The sequence below is a fragment of the Dama dama genome, chromosome 9 (genome assembly GCF_033118175.1).
Source record: "Dama dama isolate Ldn47 chromosome 9, ASM3311817v1, whole genome shotgun sequence".
Lineage (NCBI taxonomy): Eukaryota > Metazoa > Chordata > Mammalia > Artiodactyla > Cervidae > Dama > Dama dama.
This window is the reverse complement of record NC_083689.1, coordinates 10,246,697-10,269,186: the sequence shown is the minus strand read 5'-3', so window position 1 is coordinate 10,269,186 and position 22,490 is coordinate 10,246,697. Positions and strand designations below refer to the sequence as shown.

The 22,490-nt window shown below is 52.0% G+C and overlaps 3 protein-coding genes across 7 annotated transcripts; all 3 read right to left on the bottom strand.

Annotated features, from left to right (window-relative positions):
* Positions 1-1,250: 1,250 nt before the first annotated feature.
* LOC133061191 (bone marrow stromal antigen 2-like) lies at positions 1,251-4,368 on the bottom strand. Of its 2 annotated transcripts, XM_061149177.1 has the most exons (6): positions 4,302-4,368; positions 3,618-3,891; positions 2,626-2,680; positions 2,312-2,372; positions 1,967-2,085; positions 1,251-1,581 (listed from the first exon to the last, which is right to left on the bottom strand). In XM_061149177.1, exons 2-5 carry the CDS (start codon positions 3,879-3,881, stop codon positions 1,986-1,988), a joined length of 480 nt encoding a protein of 159 aa, XP_061005160.1. In that variant the 5' UTR covers positions 3,882-3,891; positions 4,302-4,368; the 3' UTR covers positions 1,251-1,581; positions 1,967-1,985. The 2 variants fall into 2 exon arrangements, with proteins under 2 accessions (XP_061005160.1, XP_061005159.1); XM_061149176.1 differs by lacking the exon at positions 4,302-4,368 and having other exon boundaries at positions 3,618-3,963.
* A 4,674-nt stretch (positions 4,369-9,042) lies between these two features.
* On the bottom strand, positions 9,043-20,105 carry LOC133061752 (uncharacterized). 4 transcript variants are annotated; one of them, XM_061149900.1, is made up of 6 exons: positions 20,021-20,105; positions 12,753-13,723; positions 11,929-11,983; positions 11,599-11,650; positions 11,216-11,340; positions 9,043-10,984 (listed from the first exon to the last, which is right to left on the bottom strand). In XM_061149900.1, the coding sequence occupies exons 2-5, from the start codon at positions 13,431-13,433 to the stop codon at positions 11,232-11,234; spliced, it is 897 nt and encodes a 298-aa protein (XP_061005883.1). In that variant the 5' UTR covers positions 13,434-13,723; positions 20,021-20,105; the 3' UTR covers positions 9,043-10,984; positions 11,216-11,231. The 4 variants fall into 4 exon arrangements, with proteins under 4 accessions (XP_061005883.1, XP_061005882.1, XP_061005881.1 ...); XM_061149899.1 differs by having other exon boundaries at positions 9,043-10,935; XM_061149898.1 differs by having other exon boundaries at positions 11,216-11,650.
* Positions 18,217-22,284, bottom strand: LOC133061753 (bone marrow stromal antigen 2-like). The gene is made up of 5 exons (XM_061149901.1): positions 21,869-22,284; positions 21,041-21,095; positions 20,711-20,762; positions 20,344-20,459; positions 18,217-20,113 (listed from the first exon to the last, which is right to left on the bottom strand). Exons 1-4 carry the CDS (start codon positions 22,187-22,189, stop codon positions 20,363-20,365), a joined length of 525 nt encoding a protein of 174 aa, XP_061005884.1. The 5' UTR covers positions 22,190-22,284; the 3' UTR covers positions 18,217-20,113; positions 20,344-20,362.
* Positions 22,285-22,490: the final 206 nt, after the last annotated feature.

Below are 22,490 nucleotides of genomic sequence, written 5' to 3'. Positions count from 1 at the left end.
GATGGGGGGTGTTCTCAGGGGGCCTGTGGCAGGGATGGGGTTTGGGGACACCTGGGAAGACAGTAGGAGCTGTGGAAGGGGCGTCTAAGACCATCTGGGTTGGGGCTAGAGGGCAGTGCAGAAGCCTGGGCAAACACAAGGGGCCTGCCCCTAGTGCTACACACAAAAAGTTGCCTGGACAATAGTTGGCATTCCAGGAGAACTTGGAGGAAGGAAGATAACAGGGGAGGAAGGAAATAGGGGCCATGGGAGGGTCAAGGAAGTGGGTTAAAGGGTCCAGACAGAGGCCTTCAACTTTGAGCCCCTCCCAAGTTTTGTTGTTTTTTTTTTTCCTTCTTCTTTCTTTCTCTTTTGGTAGCGCCATGTGGTTTGCAGGATCTCAGTTCTCCAATCAGGGATTGAATCTGGGCCGTGGCAGTGAAATCCTGGAATCCTAACTACTAAGCTACCAGGGAACTCCCCATACCTAACCTTCAATTTTGAGAGGCAGAGAGGCTCTCTGGGGGAAGGGTTCCCAGAGCTGGGTACTGCAGGATGCATAAGAGTTTGGGGCCGGAGGTGGCAGGGCAATGTGACAGAGATCTGTCCTGTGTCTGCACCTCTAGGTTTAACTCCCAGCCCTGCACTTTCTCCTGGAAGGGATTGGGAATCAGGACAAAGTGTTCCTCATCACAGCCACAGTTTCCTCATGGAACCACTGTCATCAGAAGATCCAGCCGGGAGATGAGAGCAGAAAACTGCAGGCAGGGAGTACTGATGAGGATGTAGGCCCTCTATAGCTCAGTTGGTAAAGAATTCGCCTGCAATGCAGGAGACCCTGGTTCGATTCCTGGGTCGGGAAGTCCCCCTGGAGAGGGGGATAGGTTACCCACTCCAGTATTCTTGGGCTTCCCTTGTGACTCAGGTGGTAAAGAATCTGCTCGCAATGCGGGAGATCTAGTTTGGAACCCTGGGTTTGGAAGATCTTCTGGAGAAGGAAAACACTACCCACTCCAGTATTCTGGCCTGGAGAATTCCATGGACTATCGGGGTCATGACATGAGTGACAAAGAGTCGGACATGACTGAGCGACTTTCTCTCTCACTTTCAGAAGAGAAGAGGGCTGGGGGAGGGGCAGTGGGGTGGTGCCTGCCTGAACCCCAGAAATCCCAAGGAACATTCTAGAGCACGGGGGCTGAGTTTGGATGCCAATGGGTGTCCACAGGGCAGACCCCAGGTGCTTGGAGGTGACACAATAACACTCCAAAAACTTGAGAGTACAATTTTCCCCCCCAAAGGGGTGTTTACTTTTTCTAGCCAAATGACGCCAGAAGAAAGTGACTTTCTAGAAACCATGTCGGCAAGAAGCGGGTGCCCCACTCTTCACCCCTGAGCCCTCCCCAAGTCTAGGGCAGACTTGGGCCAACTCCCCTACTTCTCCACGCAAGACATCCTTCCAGAGCTGGTCCGTCTTGGACCCCTTAGATTACCCCATCCCCCCACCCCCCCCAACCGTCTTGCCATGTGGTCCCCTTAGAGCTGGCCGAGTCAGGAAGCCTCACAGGGAAGCAGAGAGGGAGCCAGACCAGTCCAGGCTGTGGCCTAAAAAACAAAATAGGGACTCAGGTACTTCCCTGGCTGGTAAAGCCTTTGCACTTCCAATGCAGGGGTTGCGCGTTCGATCCCTGGTCTGGGAATTAAGATCCCACATGTCATGCAGCGCGACCAAAAAGCAAAAATTAAAATAAATAATTTTTAAATAGAAAACGAAAAACAAAATACGGGCTCAGAGACGGGCAGAACACAGGCCCCGCCCCCAGCCCCGCCCCCACAGGACCTCCCTACTCACTGGGTGCTCCCTCCCTTTCCAAGGTCCTTCTCCGTGTCCAGCCCTCGCCCCAAGGACAAGCCACCTCCCCAGACCCTGACCCAGCCCAACTCCCGGCCCCTCCGAGCTTTCTTCTCCCGCGAGCTGCCCCTTCCTTACCAGCCGGCTTCCTGGGATCTCATGGCAGCGGAGCGTTGAGGACCAGGACCGCGACCACAACGAACAGGAAGCTCGAGCAGCTGGACGCGTTGTTTTTGGGGGAGGTCTCACTCTGTCTTCTGGAGTAGAGATCGGGGCCACTCAGGCAGCTGCCGGGCCGCCCTAGGCTTCTCCCCTAAGAATCTGCACTCCTCCCCGCCAAATCGCCGGGGAGGAGAGCAAGCAGTGACAGATGGGACGAGGCTGGGACTTAAACTTGGTCGCCTGAGCATCGAGGTTTTTTCCCCGAGCCCAGGCGGTCGGGAGTCGGGTGAAAGGGCCGTGCCCCGGGGGATCCTCTCAGACCTTAGTCGCTCCACCTCGGCCAACGCGTCCTTCAGCTTTTGGTTCAATATCTTCAACTCTCCTGGTTGGGGGGTGGGGTACAGAATCAGGGGCAGGTCGACACGGTGACCACACCCACTCACCTGACCCTCGCCCAGGACAGGACTCTTCAGGCCCTCATCGAGCCTCTGCTGGGAAACCTGGAGCACCCCCCTCTCCCCAGCTCCACCCCTCCCTGTCTCCCGACCCAGCCCTGGGACCCTCCCTCCCTACTTATTTTCAACACCTGACCCCGACCGCCCCCCACCGCGGAACCCCGGCTGTGTTTTTCTCACCCTGAAACTCTGCCACCTGGGCCTGCTCCTTCTTCAGAGAGTCCCTCAGGGTCACCTGGGCCAGAGGGGAGGGTCAGAACCTGGACTCCTGTGTCTGGGTGCTGGACCCCTCCCCGAGCCCTGGGATCAGAGGCACTCAGATGCACATCCCCTTCATTTCCCTTCCAACCCTTCCCCTGCCCCTCAGTCTTCTACCTTGAAGAATGGGCACAACCTCCCACCCTCCTTGGGCCACCCATGAGTGTGATCCTCAAAGTGGGAGTTTTGAGGACCCCCTCCAAGAGAATTTGGAGGTTTCCTATGCCCAAGAAGAAGTTTCCAGATCCACTGGGGGTATTGCACAAAATTTGTTTTTTTAATATTTATTTGAAAAAAAAAAAAAAGTTTTATTTGGTTGGGCTGGGTATTAGTTGCAACATACTGGATCTTTAATTGCTGCAAGTGATCTAGTTCCATGACCAGGGATCAAACCCATGTCCCCTGCATTGGGAGCACAAAGTCTTAGTCACTGGATCACCAAGGAAGTCACTAAAGAACATTAAGAGGTCCTCCTAAAACCAGAAAATGGGGTGGGGTGCAGGTAGGGGAAGATTTCAGGGCCCAACTTAGATGTCCCCGAGCGTTTCAAGGTCCTCCATGTTAGAACAGAAGTGAAAATTTCAAAGGCTCTCAGGATGCAGTGGAAGGAGCTGGGGAGGTCCTCTTCCCAGCCCCTAGAGGGGATTTCTGCTCCCCAAGATTGGCCCAAGTGGAGTTTCTAGGTTCCCCCATTCAAGCGCCAGTGTTTAGAGATCCTTCATACCCTACAGGGATACTGACACATGTAATGGGAGTTTTAAAGCTCCCCACACCAGCACCCCAGGGAGAGTTAGAGGTCCTAAAGCCTGGTGGAGACATCCAGGGGGCAGTCTCAAGGTCCCTCTGGATCTCCACAAAGACCCTGGGAGAGCCTCCCAAGTACCCAAGCCTGTCTAGGGGTTGCAATGTCTTACCACAGTCTGGTTGCAGGTGGCAGCTTCGGCTTCCTTCTCGTGTAAGACTTCCTGGGCCTGGTGTAGCTGGCGCTGCAGGTGTTGGTTGCCCTCCTGACACTCCGTCTGTGCTCGGAGGCCATCCAGGCAGGCCTCGCTGTTGGCCCTGACAGCGAAGTAGATCAGGGGCGCAAGCAGCCCCGCCGCCACCAGGAGCAGCAGGAGCCCCAGCCACAGCGGCAGCTTGCGGCGGGTCAGGATGAATTCCTCCAAGTTGTCCACCATGGGTACTGGGCTGTAGTGATAAAAAGTGGGTGCCATAAGAGGACTGCCCTTAGGGAAGTTCCAACACGAGTTATAGGAGGTCGCAGGAACCCCTATGGGCTAGGACTGCCCCCTGATTAGCATAATAGCGGCGCTGACCAATGAGAAGCTCCAGGAGCATCCTCTGACTTGGAGACACTTGAATGGAGCCTGTGTAGGCAGAGGGCAGCCAGGCTTTCGGTTTAGGTTTCGGGTTTGGTTTCCTTTTTCATTTTCCTGCAAAAAACTGTGGGTTTCTTTTGCCACATTCTGGCCTTGGACTTTCTGGGTTGGATGCTGGCCAGTAAGATCCTGTGAGAGGGGAGTGGGGCTCCCTGGGACACCCCATGTCAAGTCCTGGCCCTTCTCCTACATGGATCTGAGGGAGACAATTGCACTTACTGAGCACCCGGTGCACGCCAGCTCTGTGTCCGTCTGTACCACAAACGGAAGAGGCAGAGGGAGTTTTCTGGGCCGCAAGTCCCCAGCTGGGAGAAATGAAAGCTGAGACGTGGGTGGTGACTAGGGCAGTGTTGTGTCTGGCTGGGGAGACTGGGTTTTGAATTCAGGGTCTCCGGATGACCTAGCCGGGGTTCACGTAGCATCCCTGATCCCTGCTGGGGGGACCATGGGGAGCCATGGAGGGAGTCAGAGGAGGGCCACGTCCGCTGGGAAGGGTACAAGGGCTGGATGTACCCACGTGAACAAGGCTGCAGTTCCTGCGCTTGGCCACCTGAGGACGCACCAGACAACAAACAACCACCCAGGCCCTTGTCCCGGCTCCAGGCAGGAACTTGATCTTACTGCCAGCATCTGCCTCTGCCACACGGGGACGTCACAGAAACCCTCTGAACACTAACCGAACATTGCCTTTAGGGACCTTCCCAGGGCAGGATCTTCCCCCATATCTTCTGTTTTAGCTCCTTTATGAAGTATGGAGATAATAGTATCTAATACACATTCCTGAATTGTTTTTACAGGTGTGAAAATGCCATCTCCCTTCCTCCTACCCCAGCCACACACACCAAATGGAAGATGTTAACTGCTTGAGGATCATGAGCATGTAGCCCCCAGACCTACTGGTGGAAAAGGATGTTAGCCCCTGTGACCTCACTATCAGTCACTCAGAGAATTGTCCCATACCCTGCGTCCACTCGCCCCTCACCTGAGCCTTGAAAATGCTTTTTAGAAACCTTTGGAGGGTTCAGGATTCTTTGGGGCATAAGCTACCTGCCTCCTTGCAAGGCCCAGCAATAAAACATTCTCTCTTACAAGCTCCATAATTTCTGTATATTTGTCCTCACTGTGTGTCAGGCACATGGACTTCTGTTAACAGAACCTCACTTTCCTCATCTGTAACTTGGGGCCATTACAGGAGCGGCCTCGTCACGAAGGGCCAATGAGGAGTTTTGAGTAAAGTGCTTTGGCATCCAGTGGGCTCTCAGTGGAGGTGTGGCTGGGCATGTGACTCAGGACAGAAGGACTGGTGGGAAACGTGGAAATAAGGCCCAGGAGTGAGGAGCACATTTAGAGGAAAGAAAGTCAGATCCATTAGGGACACTTTGAACCCAAAGGACCTGGGCGGGGGGTGTCTAAGGAGAGACCTCCAAAGGGGGTGGGTGACATTCCAGGGAATTCAGGCTGCACTGATCTCCCTTCCATATGACCAAGGGAACCAGAACTTCCAGCTGGAGATTGGCCTGATTACCCACTTCCTGTTGCAGGAAGTGACTTCTGGAAGGCAGCTATGCAATTGTCCAGTGGCTTCTTTAACGACAGCCCACCACTACCCAGATTCTGGGGGCTCAGACATTTACAGGGTTTGCGGTCCGCTGGATCAGATGGCACGTGTGCCAAAGCCAGGGACCCCGGTCCTCAGGATGACACCCCTCTGCCTAGTTACACTGCTCAAGGCGAAGACCCACTCCAACAACTCCAGAGATGAGTCTACACGTGGACATCACCAGACAGTCTATCTGACATCAGATTATGTCCTTTGCCCCCAAAGATGGAGAAGCTCTATACAGTCAGCAAAAATAAGACCTGGAGCTGACTGTGGCTCAGATCATGATTCCTGATTGGGAAATTCAGGCTTAAATTAAAGCAAGTAGTGGAAAACCACTAGGCCCTTCAGTTATGACCTAAATCCAATCCCTTACAGTGGAGGTGATGAATAGATTCAAAGGATTAGATCTGGTAGACAGAGCGCCTGAAGAACTATGGACAGAGGTTTATAACAATGCAGAGGAGTCAGTGACCAAAACCTTTCCGGAGCCAAAAAAGTGCCCAAAGCAAAGTGGCTGTCGGTGCTTAGTGACTTGGTCATGTCCAACTCTTTGTGACCCCATGGACTCTAGCCCGCCAGGCTCCTCTGGCATGGGGATTCTCCAGGCAAGAATACTGGAGTGGGTGGCCATGCCCTCCTTCAGGGGCTCTTTACAACCCAGGGATCGAACCCAGGTCCCCTGCATGGCAGACAGATTTTACTGTCTGACACCAGGGTTGTCTGAGGAGGCCTGACAAATAGGTGGGGAAAGAAGGAAAGTGAAAGGCAAGGGAGGAGGGAAAAATAAACCCAACTGAATTCAGAGTTTCAGAGAAAACCAAGGAGACATGAGAAGGCCTTTTTTCAGGAAACAATGCAAAGAAATAGAGAAAGACAGTCAAAAGGGAAAGACTAGAGAATTCTAAAAATTGGAGATATCATGGAAACATTGCATGAGCTAAAAGAAACAGAAATAATTAAGAAAAGGTGGCACGAATACACAGAAAATCTATATAAGAAAGATCTTGTGACCTAGATAACCATGATGCGGATGTCACTCACCTAAAGCCAAACATCCTGCAGTGTGAAGTTAAGTGGGCCTTAGGAAGCATTGCTATAAACAAAGCTAGTGGAGGTGATGGAGTTCCAGCTGAGCTTTTTTAAATCCTAAAAGATTGATGCTGTTAAAATACTGCCCTCCATATGTCAGCAGATTTGTAAAACTCAGATCTGGAAGAGGTCAATTTTCATTCCAATTTCAAAGAAAGGCAATGCCAAAGAAGGTTCAGACGACCATACCGTTGTGCTCATTTCAGATGCTAGCAAGGTTTTGCTCAAAATCCTTCAGGCTAGGCTTTAGCAGTACATGAACCAAGAAGGTCCATTGTATGAGGTGGGTTTCAAAAAGGCAGAGGAACCAGAGGTCAAATGGCCAACATTCTTGGATTGTGGAGAAAGCAAGGGAGTTCCAGAAAAAAATCTACTTTTGCTTCATTGACTATGCTAAAGGCTTTGACTGTGTGGATCACAACAAACTGTGGAAAATTCTGAAAGAGATGAGAGTATGCGACCACCTTGCCTGTCTCCTGAGGAACCTGTATACGGGTCACAAAGCAAATGTAGAATTGGACCTGGAACCACCGACTGGCTCAAAACTGAGAAAGGAGTGAGGCATGGCTGTGTGTCCTCACCTGCCTATTTAACTTTACGCTGAGTACCACATGTGAGATGCTGGCTTGGATGATGGCCAGCTGGATCAAGATTAGAAGGAGAAACAGCAACAACTTCACACATGCAGAGGACACCACTCTAATGCAGAAAGGGAAGAGGAACTTAAGAGCCTCTAGATGAAGATGAAAGAGGAGAATGAAAAAGCTGGCTTGAAACGCAACATTCATAAAACTAAGATCAAGGCATCTGGTCCCATCACTTCATGGAAAATAAAATCAGAAAAAGCATGTGACAGATTTTCTTTTCTTGGTTTCCAAAGTCACTGGGGATGGTGACTACAGACATCAAATTAAAAGATGTTTGCTCCTTTGAAGAAAAGCTCTGACAAACCTAGGCAGGATATTAAAAAGCAGACACATCACGTTTCCAACAGAATTCCACATGTTTACAGCTATGGTCTTTTCAGTAGTCATGTGTGGATGGGAGAGTTGGACCATAAAGAAGGCTGAGCACTGAAGAATCGATGCTGTCGAATTGAGGTGCTGGAGAAGACTCTTGAGAGATCCTTGGACAGCAAGGAGATCAAACCAGTCAATCCTAGAGGAAGCCAACCCTGAATATTCATTGGAAGGACTGATGCTGAAGCTCCAATACGTTGGGCACCTGATTGGAAGAGCCAACTCATTGGAAAGACCCTGAGGCTGAGAATGATTGAAGGCAAGAGGAGAAGGCGGAAGCAGAGGATGAGTTGGTTAGATGCATCACCGACTCAGTGGACATGAATTTGAGCAAACTCTGGGAGATAGTGGAAGACAGAGGAGCCTGGCAAGCTGCAGTCCATGGGGTTGCAAAGGGAGGGACACCACCTAGTGACTGAACAATGACAATTTCCTAACCCCACCGCCCAGCTCCATTCAAGCCACTCAGCAGCCAAATGACCAGGGATCAGGGATGGACTTGCTGTGTAGACTGACATGGAGCCTGTGTGTCCCCTGAGTAGGGCCTCCCTCCCAGGCTAGGACTCCAGCTGTAGACAGGGCCCTTGGCAAAGCTGATATCGGAGCTCCACTGGGCTGAATTTTGAACTTCAGGGTCAGCTTAGGACCATGATTTCAGGCAGGGGTCAAGATTGTGTGTGTCCAGCCCTGCCTCCCTGCCAGACCTGGGCAAGTGATTTCATCCTAGCCTTAGTTTCCATAGCTGTAAAACGGGGATGAATGTAAGAGAACTTTTCTGTGCCCTTCCACATTATGCAACCAAAACGGGCTGTATTCACCTTATTCTAGTCTCAGCCCTGGAAACAGAAAGTTTCTGAGTTTCCCTCTAAGATTTCGATTGGAAAAAGTAATGCATATTCTTCTGAATTTATGCTTTAAAACATTATGTATATATATAATTGGCTGTGCCAGGTCTTATTCGTGGCAAACTGAATCTTTGTTTGGACACACGGAATCTTATTGGCTGCCTGTGGGATCTAGTTTCCTGATCAGGGCCAAATCAGGCCCCCCTGCATTGGGAGCATGGAATCTTACCCACTGGATCACTCGGGAAGTCCCAATCTATCTTTTTCTTTCCATTTTTGGCTGTGCCTTTCGGAATGTGGGATCTTAGTTCCCTGACAACAGATCTAACCCATGTCCCCTGAAGTGGAAGGGGTTAACCACCCCTTAACCACCTTAACCACCAGACCACACGGAAGTCCCAACCTTTGTTATTTTTTAAAGACTCATTTTATTTGGTTTGCACCAATTCAGCAAAAATAGTCCAGAAACTTTCCATCAACCCCACACCCCATTTCCCCTACTTTGGTCATTCATCTCTAAGGTACCTGTGTTGCAATGTATGAACCAATACTGATTGATAACAGTATTAACTGAAGTCCATGCATTATTCCGATCTCCTCAGTTTTCCCCTAATGTCCCCTCTCTGCCCCCGGATCCTCACGGGACCCTTAGTCCTGATGCCTTTAGGCTCCCTTTGGTCAGGCAGATTCTCGGGGTTCCTTGGTCTTGACGACCTTGAGAGTTTAGAGTCAGGTGTTCTGTAGGGTGGTCCTCGGTTGGGATTTGTCTGGTGTTTTTCTCATGGTTGGACTGGGCTTTGGTGAGAAGGACCGGAGAGGGAAATTGCCTTTCTCATCACACACGTGTGTCCATGGCACGTACTATCCCCGGCCTTAGCCTGTGATGTTGATCATGGCCCCCTGGCTGAGGTGGTGTCCGTTGGGTGTCTCCACCATAAAGCGACCTCCTTCCTCCCTTCCACCTGTGCCTTCTGCAAAGAGGTGACGATTTATAGCCCACCAATGCCATGGGAAGCCACATGTCATCTTCTTGAGGGCGAGATATTTGTGTATGTTATTTGATATTCTTTCGCCTGGGAGATTTTTCTCCTCTCTTTCATTTATTGCTTTAACCAGTCATGTATTTATATTCCTGTGAACTCATGGATATTTATTTTACATGTGATGATATTAATTTTGTCACTCAAACTGTTCCAACTTTGGCTTTTTGTCATTTTTGACAAGCTTCTTTCCACTAAAGCATTCTGGGACATTCTGTGCAGTCAAGTAGAGAACATATGCTTATAAGGGGCTCTGTTAACGAAGGCCACCATCATCCACTATTTTAGGAGCAGGGGGTACACTCAGGGAGAGCTTTCTTTCCTTTTTATTGGTCATGTCCCCCAGCTTATGGGATACTAGTTCCTAGACCAGGGATTGAACCCAGGCCACGGGAGCCTGGAATCCGAACCACTAAGTTATCTGAGAACTCCTGGAGGATTTCATTTTGAGAAGCAGAGAAACCCTTGGGCGAGGGGCTCCCAGAGCTGGGTACTGCTGGATGAATAGGAGCTTGGGGGACGGAGGTGGCAGGACAAGGAGACACAGATCTGTCCCGAGTCTGCACACCCACATTTGAGGCCCAGCCCTGCCCTTCCTGCCGGAGGGGTTGGGAGCCAGGACCAAGTGGCCCTTGTCACAGCCTCGGTTTCCTCATGGAACCACTGTCATCAGAAGATGAAACGGGAATGAGATGAGAGAAGCCAGGAGATGAGGGAAGAAAACTGCAGGTAGGAAGCACTGACGAGGGTCCTTCAGATGCTGTCCGCAGAGAAGAGGGCTGGGGATGCAGTGGGTGGTGACTGCTGGAACCCCAGAGATCTTGAGGAACATTCTAGAGCAGGAAAGGCTGGCTGTGGATGTCAATAGATGTCCACCTTTGTCTGCAGGGCAGGCCTCAGATGCTTTGGGAGGTCACACAGTAACGCTCCAACACTTGAGAGTCCAGTTTTCCCCCAAAACGGAGGTTTACATTTCAAGTCCAAAGACCCAAGAGGAAAGTGACTTCCTAAGAGCAATGTCAGCAAGATGGAGGTGCTGCAGCCCAACTCGCGTGCCATCCCTAGCTGTGGGCAGCCTTGGGCCAGCTCTGCTCCTCTCCCACTCAATGCATCCTTTCAGGACTGCCCTGGCTTGGGCCCCTTAGGCTACTCCATTGTCCTTACAATCTGTTGCCATGTGGTCGTGTCAGGACTGGCCAGGTCCGGAAGCCTCAACCCGGGAATCCGAGCTGGAGTCAGCCCAGTCCTGCTTGTGGCCTAAGGAGAGCAGAATAGGGAGTCAGAGGCAGCCAGTCCTGCTTGTGGCCTAAGGAGAGCAGAATAGGGAGTCAGAGGCAGACGGATCCCGGGCTCCGCCCCCAGCCCCAGAAGCCTCTAGAGCCCCTGCCAACACACTGAGCCCTCCCTCCGTCTCCAGATTCCACTTCCCGGTGCTCTGCCCTCTGCCCCGCCAGCAGGCCACCTCCCCAGACCCTGACGCACCCCCAGCTCCTGGCCCTTCTGAGCTTTCTTCTCCCTCGAGAGGCCCCATTCGTACCCGGCTTTCTGGCATCTCATTTCTTCAGACACTTGCAGATCCTGAACAGAGCCACAGGCAACAGGAGGAACAACAGGAAGTAGGAGCTGGATCCGTTTTCCTCTGCTGAGGACTCACTCTGTCTTCTGGAATAGAGATGGGGAACTCCGGCTGCGGCCCCTGGGCTCCAGGGGATCTGCGCTTTGCCCTTAAGAATCTGCACTCCTCTCCCACCAAGTCTCTGGGCAGGAGAGTGAGCAGCGGCCACCCCAGGGATGTGTGACAGATGGGACGAGGCTGGACTTAAACTTAGTCCCCTGAGCATCGGGAGTTTTTCTGAGCAGAAGGGACTCGGGAGTCTGGGGGTGGAGTGAAAGGGGCGTGGCCGGGGCGTGGTCTCGCACCTTAGTCTCTCCCAGGCGTCCTGCAGCTGTTGGTTCAAAGTCGCCAACTCTCCTGTTTGCGGGATAGGGTACAGATTCAGGGGCCTCGACACAGTGACCTCGCTAAGCCACCTGACACGCAGCCGGGACCTCACGTGACTGAGCGCGGTGATCGTTCATCCCCAGCAGGGAAACCCGGCTCCCGGCTCCCCCACCCCAAATGGAATCTGGGCCCCCTTCCTCATGCCTGATCACAGCCCTGGGACCCTCCCTCCCGACTCCCTTTCAACACCTGCCCTGTCCTGCCTCCCTAGCCCACTCCGCGGAACCCGGGTCATCTGCTTTTCTCACCCTGAAGCTCCTCCACTCGTGCCTGCTCCTTCTTCAGAGAGCCCCTCAGGGTCACCTGGGTCAGAGGGGAGGGTCAGAACCTGGACTCCTGTGCCTGGGTGCTGGACCCCTCCCTGAGCCCCGGGATCAGAGGCGCTCAGATGCACACCCCCTTCATTTCCCCTCCAACCCTCTGCCTGCCCCTCAGTCTCCCACCTTGAAGAATGGACACAACATCCCACCTTCCCGGGACACCGGTAAGAGTGTGATCCTCAATGTGGGAATTTTGAAGGCCCCCCAGAAGAGAATTTGGAGGGTCCCAATGCCACGACTCTAAGAGACGTTTCTAGATGCCCTGGGCTATAGCCCAATAAGATTAAGAGTTCCTTCTATAACCAGAAAGAAGGGTCTGGGGGTGGGAAGTGGGGGTGATGATTTCAAAGCCCGAGTTAGAGGTCCACAAGAGTTTCAACGTCCTCAGTGTTAGAACAGAAGTGAAAATTTCGAAGGCTCTCAGGAGGCAGTTGAAAGAGCTGGGGAGGTCCTCGTCCCAGCCTCTAGAGGGGATTTCTGCTCCCCAAGATTGGCCCAAAGGGAGTTTCTAGCTCCCCCCATTCAAGCACCAGAGTTTAGAGATCCTTCATGCCCTAAAGGGATACTGACGCCCATAATGGGAGTTTTAAGGCTCCCCCCTACACACACCAGCACCCCAGAGAGAGTTTGGAGGTTCCCAAACCCTGGTAGTGACAAAAAGGACACAGTTTCAAGGTCTATCTCGATCTCCACGAAGACCCTGGGAGAGACCTCCACGCTCGGGGCCCTCTCGAGGAGGTGCAATGTCTTACCACAGTCTGGTTGCAGGTGGCAGCTTCGGCTTCCTTCTGGTGTAAGACTTCCTGGGCCTGGTGTAGCTGGCGCTGCAGGTGTTGGTTGAGCCCCTGACACTCCGTCTGTGCTCGGAGGCCATCCAGGCAGGCCTCGCTGTTGGCCCTGACAGCGAAGTAGATCAGGGGCGCAAGCAGCCCCGCCGCCACCAGGAGCAGCGGGAGCCCCAGCCACAGCTTGCGGCCACACGGTGCTGACTCACTCGCGTCCTTTCCCTTGTCTGTGGCCATCACGGACTCGCTCATGTCCTTTTCCTTGTTGGGCATCAAGGACTCGCTCATGTCCTCCCCGGTGTCGGTGGGCACTGGTCTGCAGGGAACAGAAGTAGTGCCATCCTGCACCGCTGGGACCTTTATAGGCGAGGCCCGCCCCCTGATTAGCATAAGAGCGGTGCCGACCAATGAGAAGCTCCAGGAGTTTCCTCTGACTTGGAGACACTTGAATGGAGCCCATGCAGGCAGAGGGCAGTCAGGCTTTCGGTTTAGGTTTCCGTTTCCTTTTTCTGGGAAAAAACGGTGAGTTGCTTTTGGCAAATTCTGGCCTTGGGCTTTCTGGGTTGGATGCTGGCCAGGAAGATCCTGTGAGAGGGGAGTGGGGCTCCCTGGGACACCCCATGTCAAGTCCTGGCCCTTCTCCCACATGGATCTGAGGGAGACAATTGCACTCACTGGGCACCCGGTGCACGCCAGCTCTGTGTCCGTCTGTACCACAAACGCACGAGGCAGAGGGCAGTTTTTGGGCCGCAAGTCCCCACCTGGGAGAAATGAAGGCTAGAGGTGGTGGTGACTGGAGGCAGGATTGTGTCTGACTGAGGAGACTGGGTTTAGAATTCAGGGACCTCCTGGTGACCTTGAGGGCTTCACTTAGCGTCTCTGTTCCCTGCCGAGCGGACCATCAGGAGCATGGAGGGTGTCAGAGGACCGACCAGAACCTGCAGGGAGACGGGAGAAGAGCGGGACCTCCAACACTACTCAGACTGCAGTTGTCCTACATGGCCACCAGGGGACGGACCAGACAGCAAACAACCACCCAGGCCCTTGTCCTGGCTCCAGGCAGGAACTTGATCTTACTGCCAGCATCTGCCTCTACCTTCTGGGAGACTACACATAAACCCTCTGAACAGTAACCGAACATTGACTTTAGGGACCTTCCCAGGGCTGGATCTTCCCCCATATCTTCTGTTTTAGCTCTTTTATGAAGTATGGAGATAATAGTATCTAATACACGTTCCTGAGTTTTTTTTTAGGTGTGAAAATGCCACCCCCCCCCCCCCCCCTTCCTTCTACCCCAGCCACACACACCAAATGGAAGATGTTAACTGCTTGAGGATCATGAGCATGTAGCCCCCAGACCTACTGGTGGAAAAGGATGTTAGCCCCTGTGACCTCACCATCAGTCACTCAGAGAATCGTCCAATGCCCTGCATCCACTCGCCTCTCCCCTGGGCTTTGAAAATGCTTTCCAGAAACCTTTGGCGGGTTCAGGATTCTTTGGGGGCATAAGCTACCTGCCTTCTTGCAGGGCACTGCAATAAAACTTTCTCTCTTACAAACTCCATAATTTCTGTATGTTTGTCCTCACTGTGTGTCAGGCACTTGGACTTCTGTTAACAGAATCTCACTTTCCTCATCTGTAACTTGGGGCCATTACAGGAGCGGCCTCGTCAGGAAGGGCCAATGAGGAGTTTTGAGTAAAGTGCTTTGGCATCCAGTGGGCTCTCAGTGGAGGTGTGGCTGGGCATGTGACTCAGGGCAGAAGGACTGGTGGGAAACGTGGAAATAAGGCCCAGGAGTGAGGAGTACATTTAGAGGAAAGAAAGTCAGATCCATTAGGGACACTTTGAACCCAAAGGACCTGGGTGTGGGGTGTCTAGGGAGAGACCTCCAAAGGGGGTGGGATCCTGTGGTGACATTCCAGGGAACTCAGGCCGCACTGATCTCCCTTCCATGTGACCAAGGGAACCAGAACTTCCAGCTGGAGATTGGCCTGATTACCCACTTCCTGTTGCAGGAAGTGACTTCTGGAAGGCAGCTATGCAATTGTCCAGTGGCTTCTTTAACGACAGCCCACCACTACCCAGATTCTGGGGGCTCAGACATTTACAGGGTTTGCGGTCCGCTGGATCAGATGGCACGTGTGCCAAAGCCAGGGACCCCGGTCCTCAGGATGACACCCCTCTGCCTAGTTACACTGCTCAAGGCGAAGACCCACTCCAACAACTCCAGAGATGAGTCTACACGTGGACATCACCAGACAGTCTATCTGACATCAGATTATGTCCTTTGCCCCCAAAGATGGAGAAGCTCTATACAGTCAGCAAAAATAAGACCTGGAGCTGACTGTGGCTCAGATCAGGACTCGTGATTGAAAAATTCAGGCTTAAATTAAAGCAAGTAGTGGAAAACCACTAGGCCCTTCAGTTATGACCTAAATCCAATCCCTTACAGTGGAGGCGATGAATAGATTCGAAAGATTGGATCTGGTAGACAGAGCGCCTGACGAACTATGGACAGAGGTTTATAATAAAGCAGAGGAGTCAGTGACCAAAACCTTTCCGGAGCCAAAAAAGTGCCCAAAGCAACGTGGCTGTCAGTGCTTGGTGACTTAGTCATGTCCGACTCTCTGCGACCCCATGGACTCTAGCCCGCCAGGCTCCTCTGGCATGGGGATTCTCCAGGCAAGAATACTGGAGTGGGTGGCCATGCCCTCCTTCAGGGGCTCTTTACAACCCATGGATCTAACCCAGGTCCCCTGCATTGCAGGCAGATTTTACTGTCCGAGCCACCAGGATTGTCTGAGGAGGCCTGACAAATAGGTGGGGATAGAAGGAAAGTGAAAGGCAAGGGAGAAGGGAAGGATAAACCCAACTGAATGCAGTTTCAGAGAACAGCAAGGAGACATGACGAGGCCTTTTTTCAGGGAACAATGCAAAGAAATAGACAGTCAAATGGGAAAGACTAGAGAATTCTTCTAAAAATTGGAGATATCATGGGAACATTGCATGAGCTAAAAGAAACAGAAATAATTAAGAAAAGGTGGCACGAATACACAGAAAATCTATATAAGAAAGATCTTGTGACCTAGATAACCATGATGCTGATGTCACTCACCTAAAGCCAAACATCCTGCAGTGTGAAGTTAAGTGGGTCTTAGGAAGCATTGCTATAAACAAAGCTAGTGGAGGTGATGGAGTTCCAGCTGAGCTTTTTTAAATCCTAAAAGATGATGCTGTTAAAATGCTGCCCTCCATATGTCAGCAGATTTGTAAAACTCAGATCTGGAAGAGGTCAATTTTCATTCCAATTTCAAAGAAAGGCAATGCCAAAGAAGGTTCAGACGACCATACCGTTGTGCTCATTTCAGATGCTAGCAAGGTTTTGCTCAAAATCCTTCAGGCTAGGCTTTAGCAGTACATGAACCAAGAAGGTCCATTGTATGAGGTGGGTTTCAAAAAGGCAGAGGAACCAGAGGTCAAATGGCCAACATTCTTGGATTGTGGAGAAAGCAAGGGAGTTCCAGAAAAAAATCTACTTTTGCTTCATTGACTATGCTAAAGGCTTTGACTGTGTGGATCACAACAAACTGTGGAAAATTCTGAAAGAGATGAGAGTATGCGACCACCTTGCCTGTCTCCTGAGGAACCTGTATACGGGTCACAAAGCAATCATAGAATTGAACCTGGAACCACCGACTGGCTCAAAACTGAGAAAGGAGTGAGGCATGGCTGTGTGTCCTCACCTGCCTATTTAACTTTATGCAGAGCACAACATGTGAGATGCTGGCCTGGATGATGGCCAGCTGGATCAAGATTAGCAGGAGAAACAGCAACAACTTCACACATGCAGAGGACACCACTCTAATGCAGAAAGGGAAGAGGAACTAAAGAGCCTCTAGATGAAGATGAAAGAGAGAATGAAAAAGCTGGCTTGAAACACAACTTTCATAAAACTAAGATCAACGCATCTGGTCCCATCACTTCATGGAAAATAAAATCAGAAAAAGCATGTGACAGATTTTCTTTTCTTGGTTTCCAAAGTCACTGGGGATGGTGACTACAGACATCAAATTAAAAGATGTTTCCTCCTTGGAAGAAAAGCTCTGACAAACCTAGGCAGGATATTAAAAAGCAGACACATTACATTTCCAACAGAATTCCATATGTTTACAGCTATGGTCTTTTCAGTAGTCATGTGTGGATGGGAGAGTTGGACCATAAAGAAGGCTGAGCACTGAAGAATCGAGGCTGTCGAATTGAGGTGCTGGAGAAGACTCTTGAGAGATCCTTGGACAGCAAGGAGATCAAACCAGTCAATCCTAGAGGAAGCCAACCCTGAATATTCATTGGAAGGACTGATGCTGAAGCTCCAATACGTTGGGCACCTGATTGGAAGAGCCAACTCATTGGAAAGACCCTGAGGCTGAGAATGATTGAAGGCAAGAGGAGAAGGCGGAAGCAGAGGATGAGTTGGTTAGATGCATCACCGACTCAGTGGACATGAATTTGAGCAAACTCTGGGAGATAGTGGAAGACAGAGGAGCCTGGCAAGCTGCAGTCCATGGGGTTGCAAAGGGAGGGACACCACCTAGTGACTGAACAATGACAATTTCCTAACCCCACCGCCCAACTCCATTCAAGCCACTCAGCAGCCAAATGACCAGGGATCAGGGATGGACTTGCTGTGTAGACTGACATGGAGCCTGTGTGTCCCCTGAGTAGGGCCTCCCTCCCAGGCTAGGACTCCAGCTGTAGACAGGGCCCTTGGCAAAGCTGATATCGGAGCTCCACTGGGCTGAATTTTGAACTTCAGGGTCAGCTTAGGACCATGATTTCAGGCAGGGGTCAAGATTGTGTGTGTCCAGCCCTGCCTCCCTGCCAGACCTGGGCAAGTGATTTCATCCTAGCCTTAGTTTCCATAGCTGTAAAACGGGGATGAATGTAAGAGAACTTTTCTGTGCCCTTCCACATTATGCAACCAAAAAGGGCTGTATTCACCTTATTCTAGTCTCAGCCCTGGAAACAGAAAGTTTCTGAGTTTCCCTCTAAGATTTCGATTGGAAAAAGTAATGCATATTCTTGTGAATTTATGCTTTAAAACATTATGTATATATATAATTGGCTGTGCCAGGTCTTATTCGTGGCAAACTGAATCTTTGTTTGGACACACGGAATCTTATTGGCTGCCTGTGGGATCTAGTTTCCTGATCAGGGCCAAATCAGGCCCCCCTGCATTGGGAGCATGGAATCTTACCCACTGGATCACTCGGGAAGTCCCAATCTATCTTTTTCTTTCCATTTTTGGCTGTGCCTTTCGGAATGTGGGATCTTAGTTCCCTGACAACAGATCTAACCCATGTCCCCTGAAGTGGAAGGGGTTAACCACCCCTTAACCACCTTAACCACCAGACCACACGGAAGTCCCAACCTTTGTTATTTTTTAAAGACTCATTTTATTTGGTTTGCACCAATTCAGCAAAAATAGTCCAGAAACTTTCCATCAACCCCACACCCCATTTCTCCTACTTTGGTCATTCATCTCTAAGGTACCTGTGTTGCAATGTATGAACCAATACTGATTGATAACAGTATTAACTGAAGTCCATGCATTATTCCGATCTCCTCAGTTTTCCCCTAATGTCCCCTCTCTGCCCCCGGATCCTCACGGGACCCTTAGTCCTGATGCCTCTTTAGGCTCCCTTTGGTCAGGCAGATTCTCGGGGTTCCTTGGTCTTGACGACCTTGAGAGTTTAGAGTCAGGTGTTCTGTAGGGTGGTCCTCGGTTTGGATTTGTCTGGTGTTTTTCTCATGGTTGGACTGGGCTTTGGTGAGAAGGACCGGAGAGGGAAATTGCCTTTCTCATCACACACATGTGTCCATGGCACGTACTATCCCCGGCCTTAGCCTGTGATGTTGATCATGGCCCCCTGGCTGAGGTGGTGTCCGTTGGGTGTCTCCACCATAAAGCGACCTCCTTCCTCCCTTCCACCTGTGCCTTCTGCAAAGAGGTGACAATTTATAGCCCACCAATGCCATGGGAAGCCACATGTCATCTTCTTGAGGGCGAGATATTTGTGTATGTTATTTAATATTCCTCCGCCTGGGAGATTTTTGTCCTCTCTTTCATTTATTGCTTTAACCAGTCATGTATTTATATTCCTGTGAACTCATGGATATTTATTTTACATGTGATGATATTAATTTTGTCACTCAAACTGTTCCAACTTTGGCTTTTTGTCATTTTTGACAAGCTTCTTTCCACTAAAGCATTCTGGAACATTCTCTGCAGTCAAGTAGAGAACATATGCTTATAAGGGGCTCTGTTAACGAAGGCCACCATCATCCACTATTTTAGGAGCAGGGGGTACACTCAGGGAGAGCTTTCTTTCCTTTTTATTGGTCATGTCCCCCAGCTTATGGGATACCAGTTCCTAGACCAGGGATTGAACCCAGGCCACGGGAGCCTGGAATCCGAACCACTAAGTCATCTGAGAACTCCTGGAGGACTTCATTTTGAGAAGCAGAGAAACCCTTGGGCGAGGGGCTCCCAGAGCTGGGTACTGCTGGATGAATAGGAGCTTGGGGGACGGAGGTGGCAGGACAAGGAGACACAGATCTGTCCCGAGTCTGCACACCCACGTTTGAGTCCCAGCCCTGCCCTTCCTGCCGGAGGGGTTGGGAGCCAGGACCAAGTGGCCCTTGTCACAGCCTCGGTTTCCTCGTGGAACCACTGTCATCAGAAGATGAAACGGGAATGAGATGAGAGAAGCCAGGAGATGAGGGAAGAAAACTGCAGGTAGGGAGCACTGACGAGGGTCCTTAAGATGCTGTCTGCAGAGAAGAGGGCTGGGGATGCAGTGGGTGGTGCCTGCTGGAACCCCAGAGATCTTGAGGAACATTCTAGAGCAGGAAAGGCTGGCTGTGAATGTCAATAGATGTCTACCTTTGTCTGCAGGGCAGGCCTCAGATGCTTTGGGAGGTCACACAGTAATGTTGCAACACTTGAGAGTCCAGTTTTCCCCCCTAAAGAGAGGTTTACATTTCGAGTCCAAAGACCCAAGAGGAAAGTGACTTTCTAAGAGAGGTTGTCAGCAAGATGGAGGTGCTGCAACCTGACTCGCGTGCCATCCCTAGCTGTGGGCGGCCTTGGGCCAGCTCTGTTACTTTCCCACTCAATGCATCCTTTCAGGACTGCCCTGGCTTGGGCCCCTTAGGCTACCTCATTGTCCTTACAATCTGTTGCCATGTGGTCGTGTCAGGACTGGCCAGGTCCGGAAGCCTCAATCAGGGAATCCGAGCTGGAGTCGGCCCAGTCCTGCTTGTGGCCTAAAGAGAGCAGAATAGGGAGTCAGAGGCAGACGGATCCCGGGCTCCGCCCCCAGCCCCAGCAGACTCTAGAGCCCTTGCCAACACACTGAGCCCTCCCTCCATCCCCAGACTCCACTCCCCGGTGCCCAGCCTTCTGCCCCGCAAGCAGACCACCTCCCCAGACCCTGACCCAGCCCCAGCTCCCGGCACCTCCGAGCTTTCTTCTCCCAGGAGCTGCCCCATCCTACCGGCCGGCTTTCTGGGATCTCATGTTAGCAGAGCGCTGACGACCAAGACCGCGATCACAACGAATAGGAAGCTCGAGCAGCTGGACGCGTTGTTTCTGGAGGTCTCACTCTGTCTTCTGGAGTAGAGATCAGGGCCACTCAGGCAGCTGCCGGGCCGCTCAAGGTTTCTCCCCTAAGAATCTGCACTCCTCTCCCACCAAGTCTCTGGGCAGGAGAGTGAGCAGCGGCCACCCCAGGGATGTGTGACAGATGGGACGAGGCTGGACTTAAACTTAGTCCCCTGAGCATCGGGAGTTTTTCTGAGCAGAAGGGACTCGGGAGTCTGGGGGTGGAGTGAAAGGGGCGTGGCCGGGGCGTGGTCTCGCACCTTAGTCTCTCCCAGGCGTCCTGCAGCTGTTGGTTCAAAGTCGCCAACTCTCCTGTTTGCGGGATAGGGTACAGATTCAGGGGCCTCGACACAGTGACCTCGCTAAGCCACCTGACACGCAGCCGGGACCTTACGGGACTGAGCGCGGTGATCATTCATCCCCAGCAGGGAAACCCGGCTCCCGGCTCCTCCACCCCAAATGGAATCTGGGCCCCCTTCCTCATGCCTGATCACAGCCCTGGGACCCTCCCTCCCGACTCCCTTTCAACACCTGCCCTGTCCTGCCTCCCTAGCCCACTCCGCGGAACCCGGGTCATCTGCTTTGCTCACCCTGAAGCTCCTCCACTCGTGCCTGCTCCTTCTTCAGAGAGTCCCTCAGGGTCACCTGGGTCAGAGGGGAGGGCCAGAACCTGGACTCCTGTGCCTGGGTGCTGGACCCCTCCCTGAGCCCCGGGATCAGAGGCGCTCAGATGCACACCCCCTTCATTTCCCTCCAAGCCCTCCCCCTGACCCTCACTCTTCTACCATGAAAAATGGGCAGAACCTCCCACCTTCCTGGCACACCCATAAGAGCGTGAACCTCAAAGTCGGAGTTTTGAAGGCCCCCCAGAAGAGAATTTGGAGGGTCCCCATGCCCAGACTCTAGGAGAAATTTCTAGATGCCCTGGGCTATATATAGCCCAATAAGATTAAGAGTTCCTTCTATAACCAGAAAGAAGGGTCTGGGGGTGGGAAGTGGGGGTGATGATTTCAAAGCCCGAGTTAGAGGTCCACAAGAGTTTCAACGTCCTCCGTGTTAGAACAGAAGTGAAAATTTCGAAGGCTCTCAGGAGGCAGTTGAAAGAGCTGGGGAGGTCCTCGTCCCAGCCTCTAGAGGGGATTTCTGCTCCCCAAGATTGGCCCAAAGGGAGTTTCTAGCTCCCCCCATTCAAGCACCAGAGTTTAGAGATCCTTCATGCCCTAAAGGGATACTGACGCCCATAATGGGAGTTTTAAGGCTCCCCCCTACACACACCAGCACCCCAGAGAGAGTTTGGAGGTTCCCAAACCCTGGTAGTGACAAAAAGGACACAGTTTCAAGGTCTATCTCGATCTCCACGAAGACCCTGGGAGAGACCTCCACGCTCGGGGCCCTCTCGAGGAGGTGCAATGTCTTACCACAGTCTGGTTGCAGGTGGCAGCTTCGGCTTCCTTCTGGTGTAAGACTTCCTGGGCCTGGTGTAGCTGGCGCTGCAGGTGTTGGTTGAGCCCCTGACACTCCGTCTGTGCTCGGAGGCCATCCAGGCAGGCCTCGCTGTTGGCCCTGACAGCGAAGTAGATCAGGGGCGCAAGCAGCCCCGCCGCCACCAGGAGCAGCGGGAGCCCCAGCCACAGCTTGCGGCCACACGGTGCTGACTCACTCGCGTCCTTTCCCTTGTCTGTGGCCATCACGGACTCGCTCATGTCCTTTTCCTTGTTGGGCATCAAGGACTCGCTCATGTCCTCCCCGGTGTCGGTGGGCACTGGTCTGCAGGGAACAGAAGTAGTGCCATCCTGCACCGCTGGGACCTTTATAGGCGAGGCCCGCCCCCTGATTAGCATAAGAGCGGTGCCGACCAATGAGAAGCTCCAGGAGTTTCCTCTGACTTGGGGACACTTGAATGGAGCCCATGCAGGCAGAGGGCAGTCAGGCTTTCAGTTTAGGTTTCGGTTTCGTTTTTCTTTTTCCCGGGAAAAAACGGTGAGTTGCTTTTGGCAAATTCTGGCCTTGGGCTTTCTGGGTTGGATGCTGGCCAGGAAG

What these genes read in the sequence shown, in the direction of transcription:
- LOC133061191 (XM_061149176.1), bottom strand. Translation starts at nt 3,917, where the DNA reads ATGGCACCCACTTTTTATCACTACAGCCCAGTACCCATGGTGGACAAC. An exon ending in CCACCTGCAACCAGACTGTG is followed by an intron (nt 2,681 to 3,617) that starts GTAAGACATTGC and finishes CCTCTGGCCCAG; the next exon opens with GTGACCCTGAGGGACTCTCT. An exon ending in CCAGGTGGCAGAGTTTCAGG is followed by an intron (nt 2,373 to 2,625) that starts GTGAGAAAAACA and finishes CCCCCCAACCAG; the next exon opens with GAGAGTTGAAGATATTGAAC.
- LOC133061752 (XM_061149898.1), bottom strand. Translation starts at nt 13,433, where the DNA reads ATGTGGGAGAAGGGCCAGGACTTGACATGGGGTGTCCCAGGGAGCCCC. An exon ending in CCACCTGCAACCAGACTGTG is followed by an intron (nt 11,984 to 12,752) that starts GTAAGACATTGC and finishes CCTCTGACCCAG; the next exon opens with GTGACCCTGAGGGGCTCTCT. An exon ending in ACGAGTGGAGGAGCTTCAGG is followed by an intron (nt 11,651 to 11,928) that starts GTGAGAAAAGCA and finishes TCCCGCAAACAG; the next exon opens with GAGAGTTGGCGACTTTGAAC.
- LOC133061753 (XM_061149901.1), bottom strand. Translation starts at nt 22,189, where the DNA reads ATGAGCGAGTCCTTGATGCCCAACAAGGAAAAGGACATGAGCGAGTCC. An exon ending in ACGAGTGGAGGAGCTTCAGG is followed by an intron (nt 20,763 to 21,040) that starts GTGAGCAAAGCA and finishes TCCCGCAAACAG; the next exon opens with GAGAGTTGGCGACTTTGAAC. An exon ending in GACGCCTGGGAGAGACTAAG is followed by an intron (nt 20,460 to 20,710) that starts GTGCGAGACCAC and finishes TCTCTACTCCAG; the next exon opens with AAGACAGAGTGAGACCTCCA.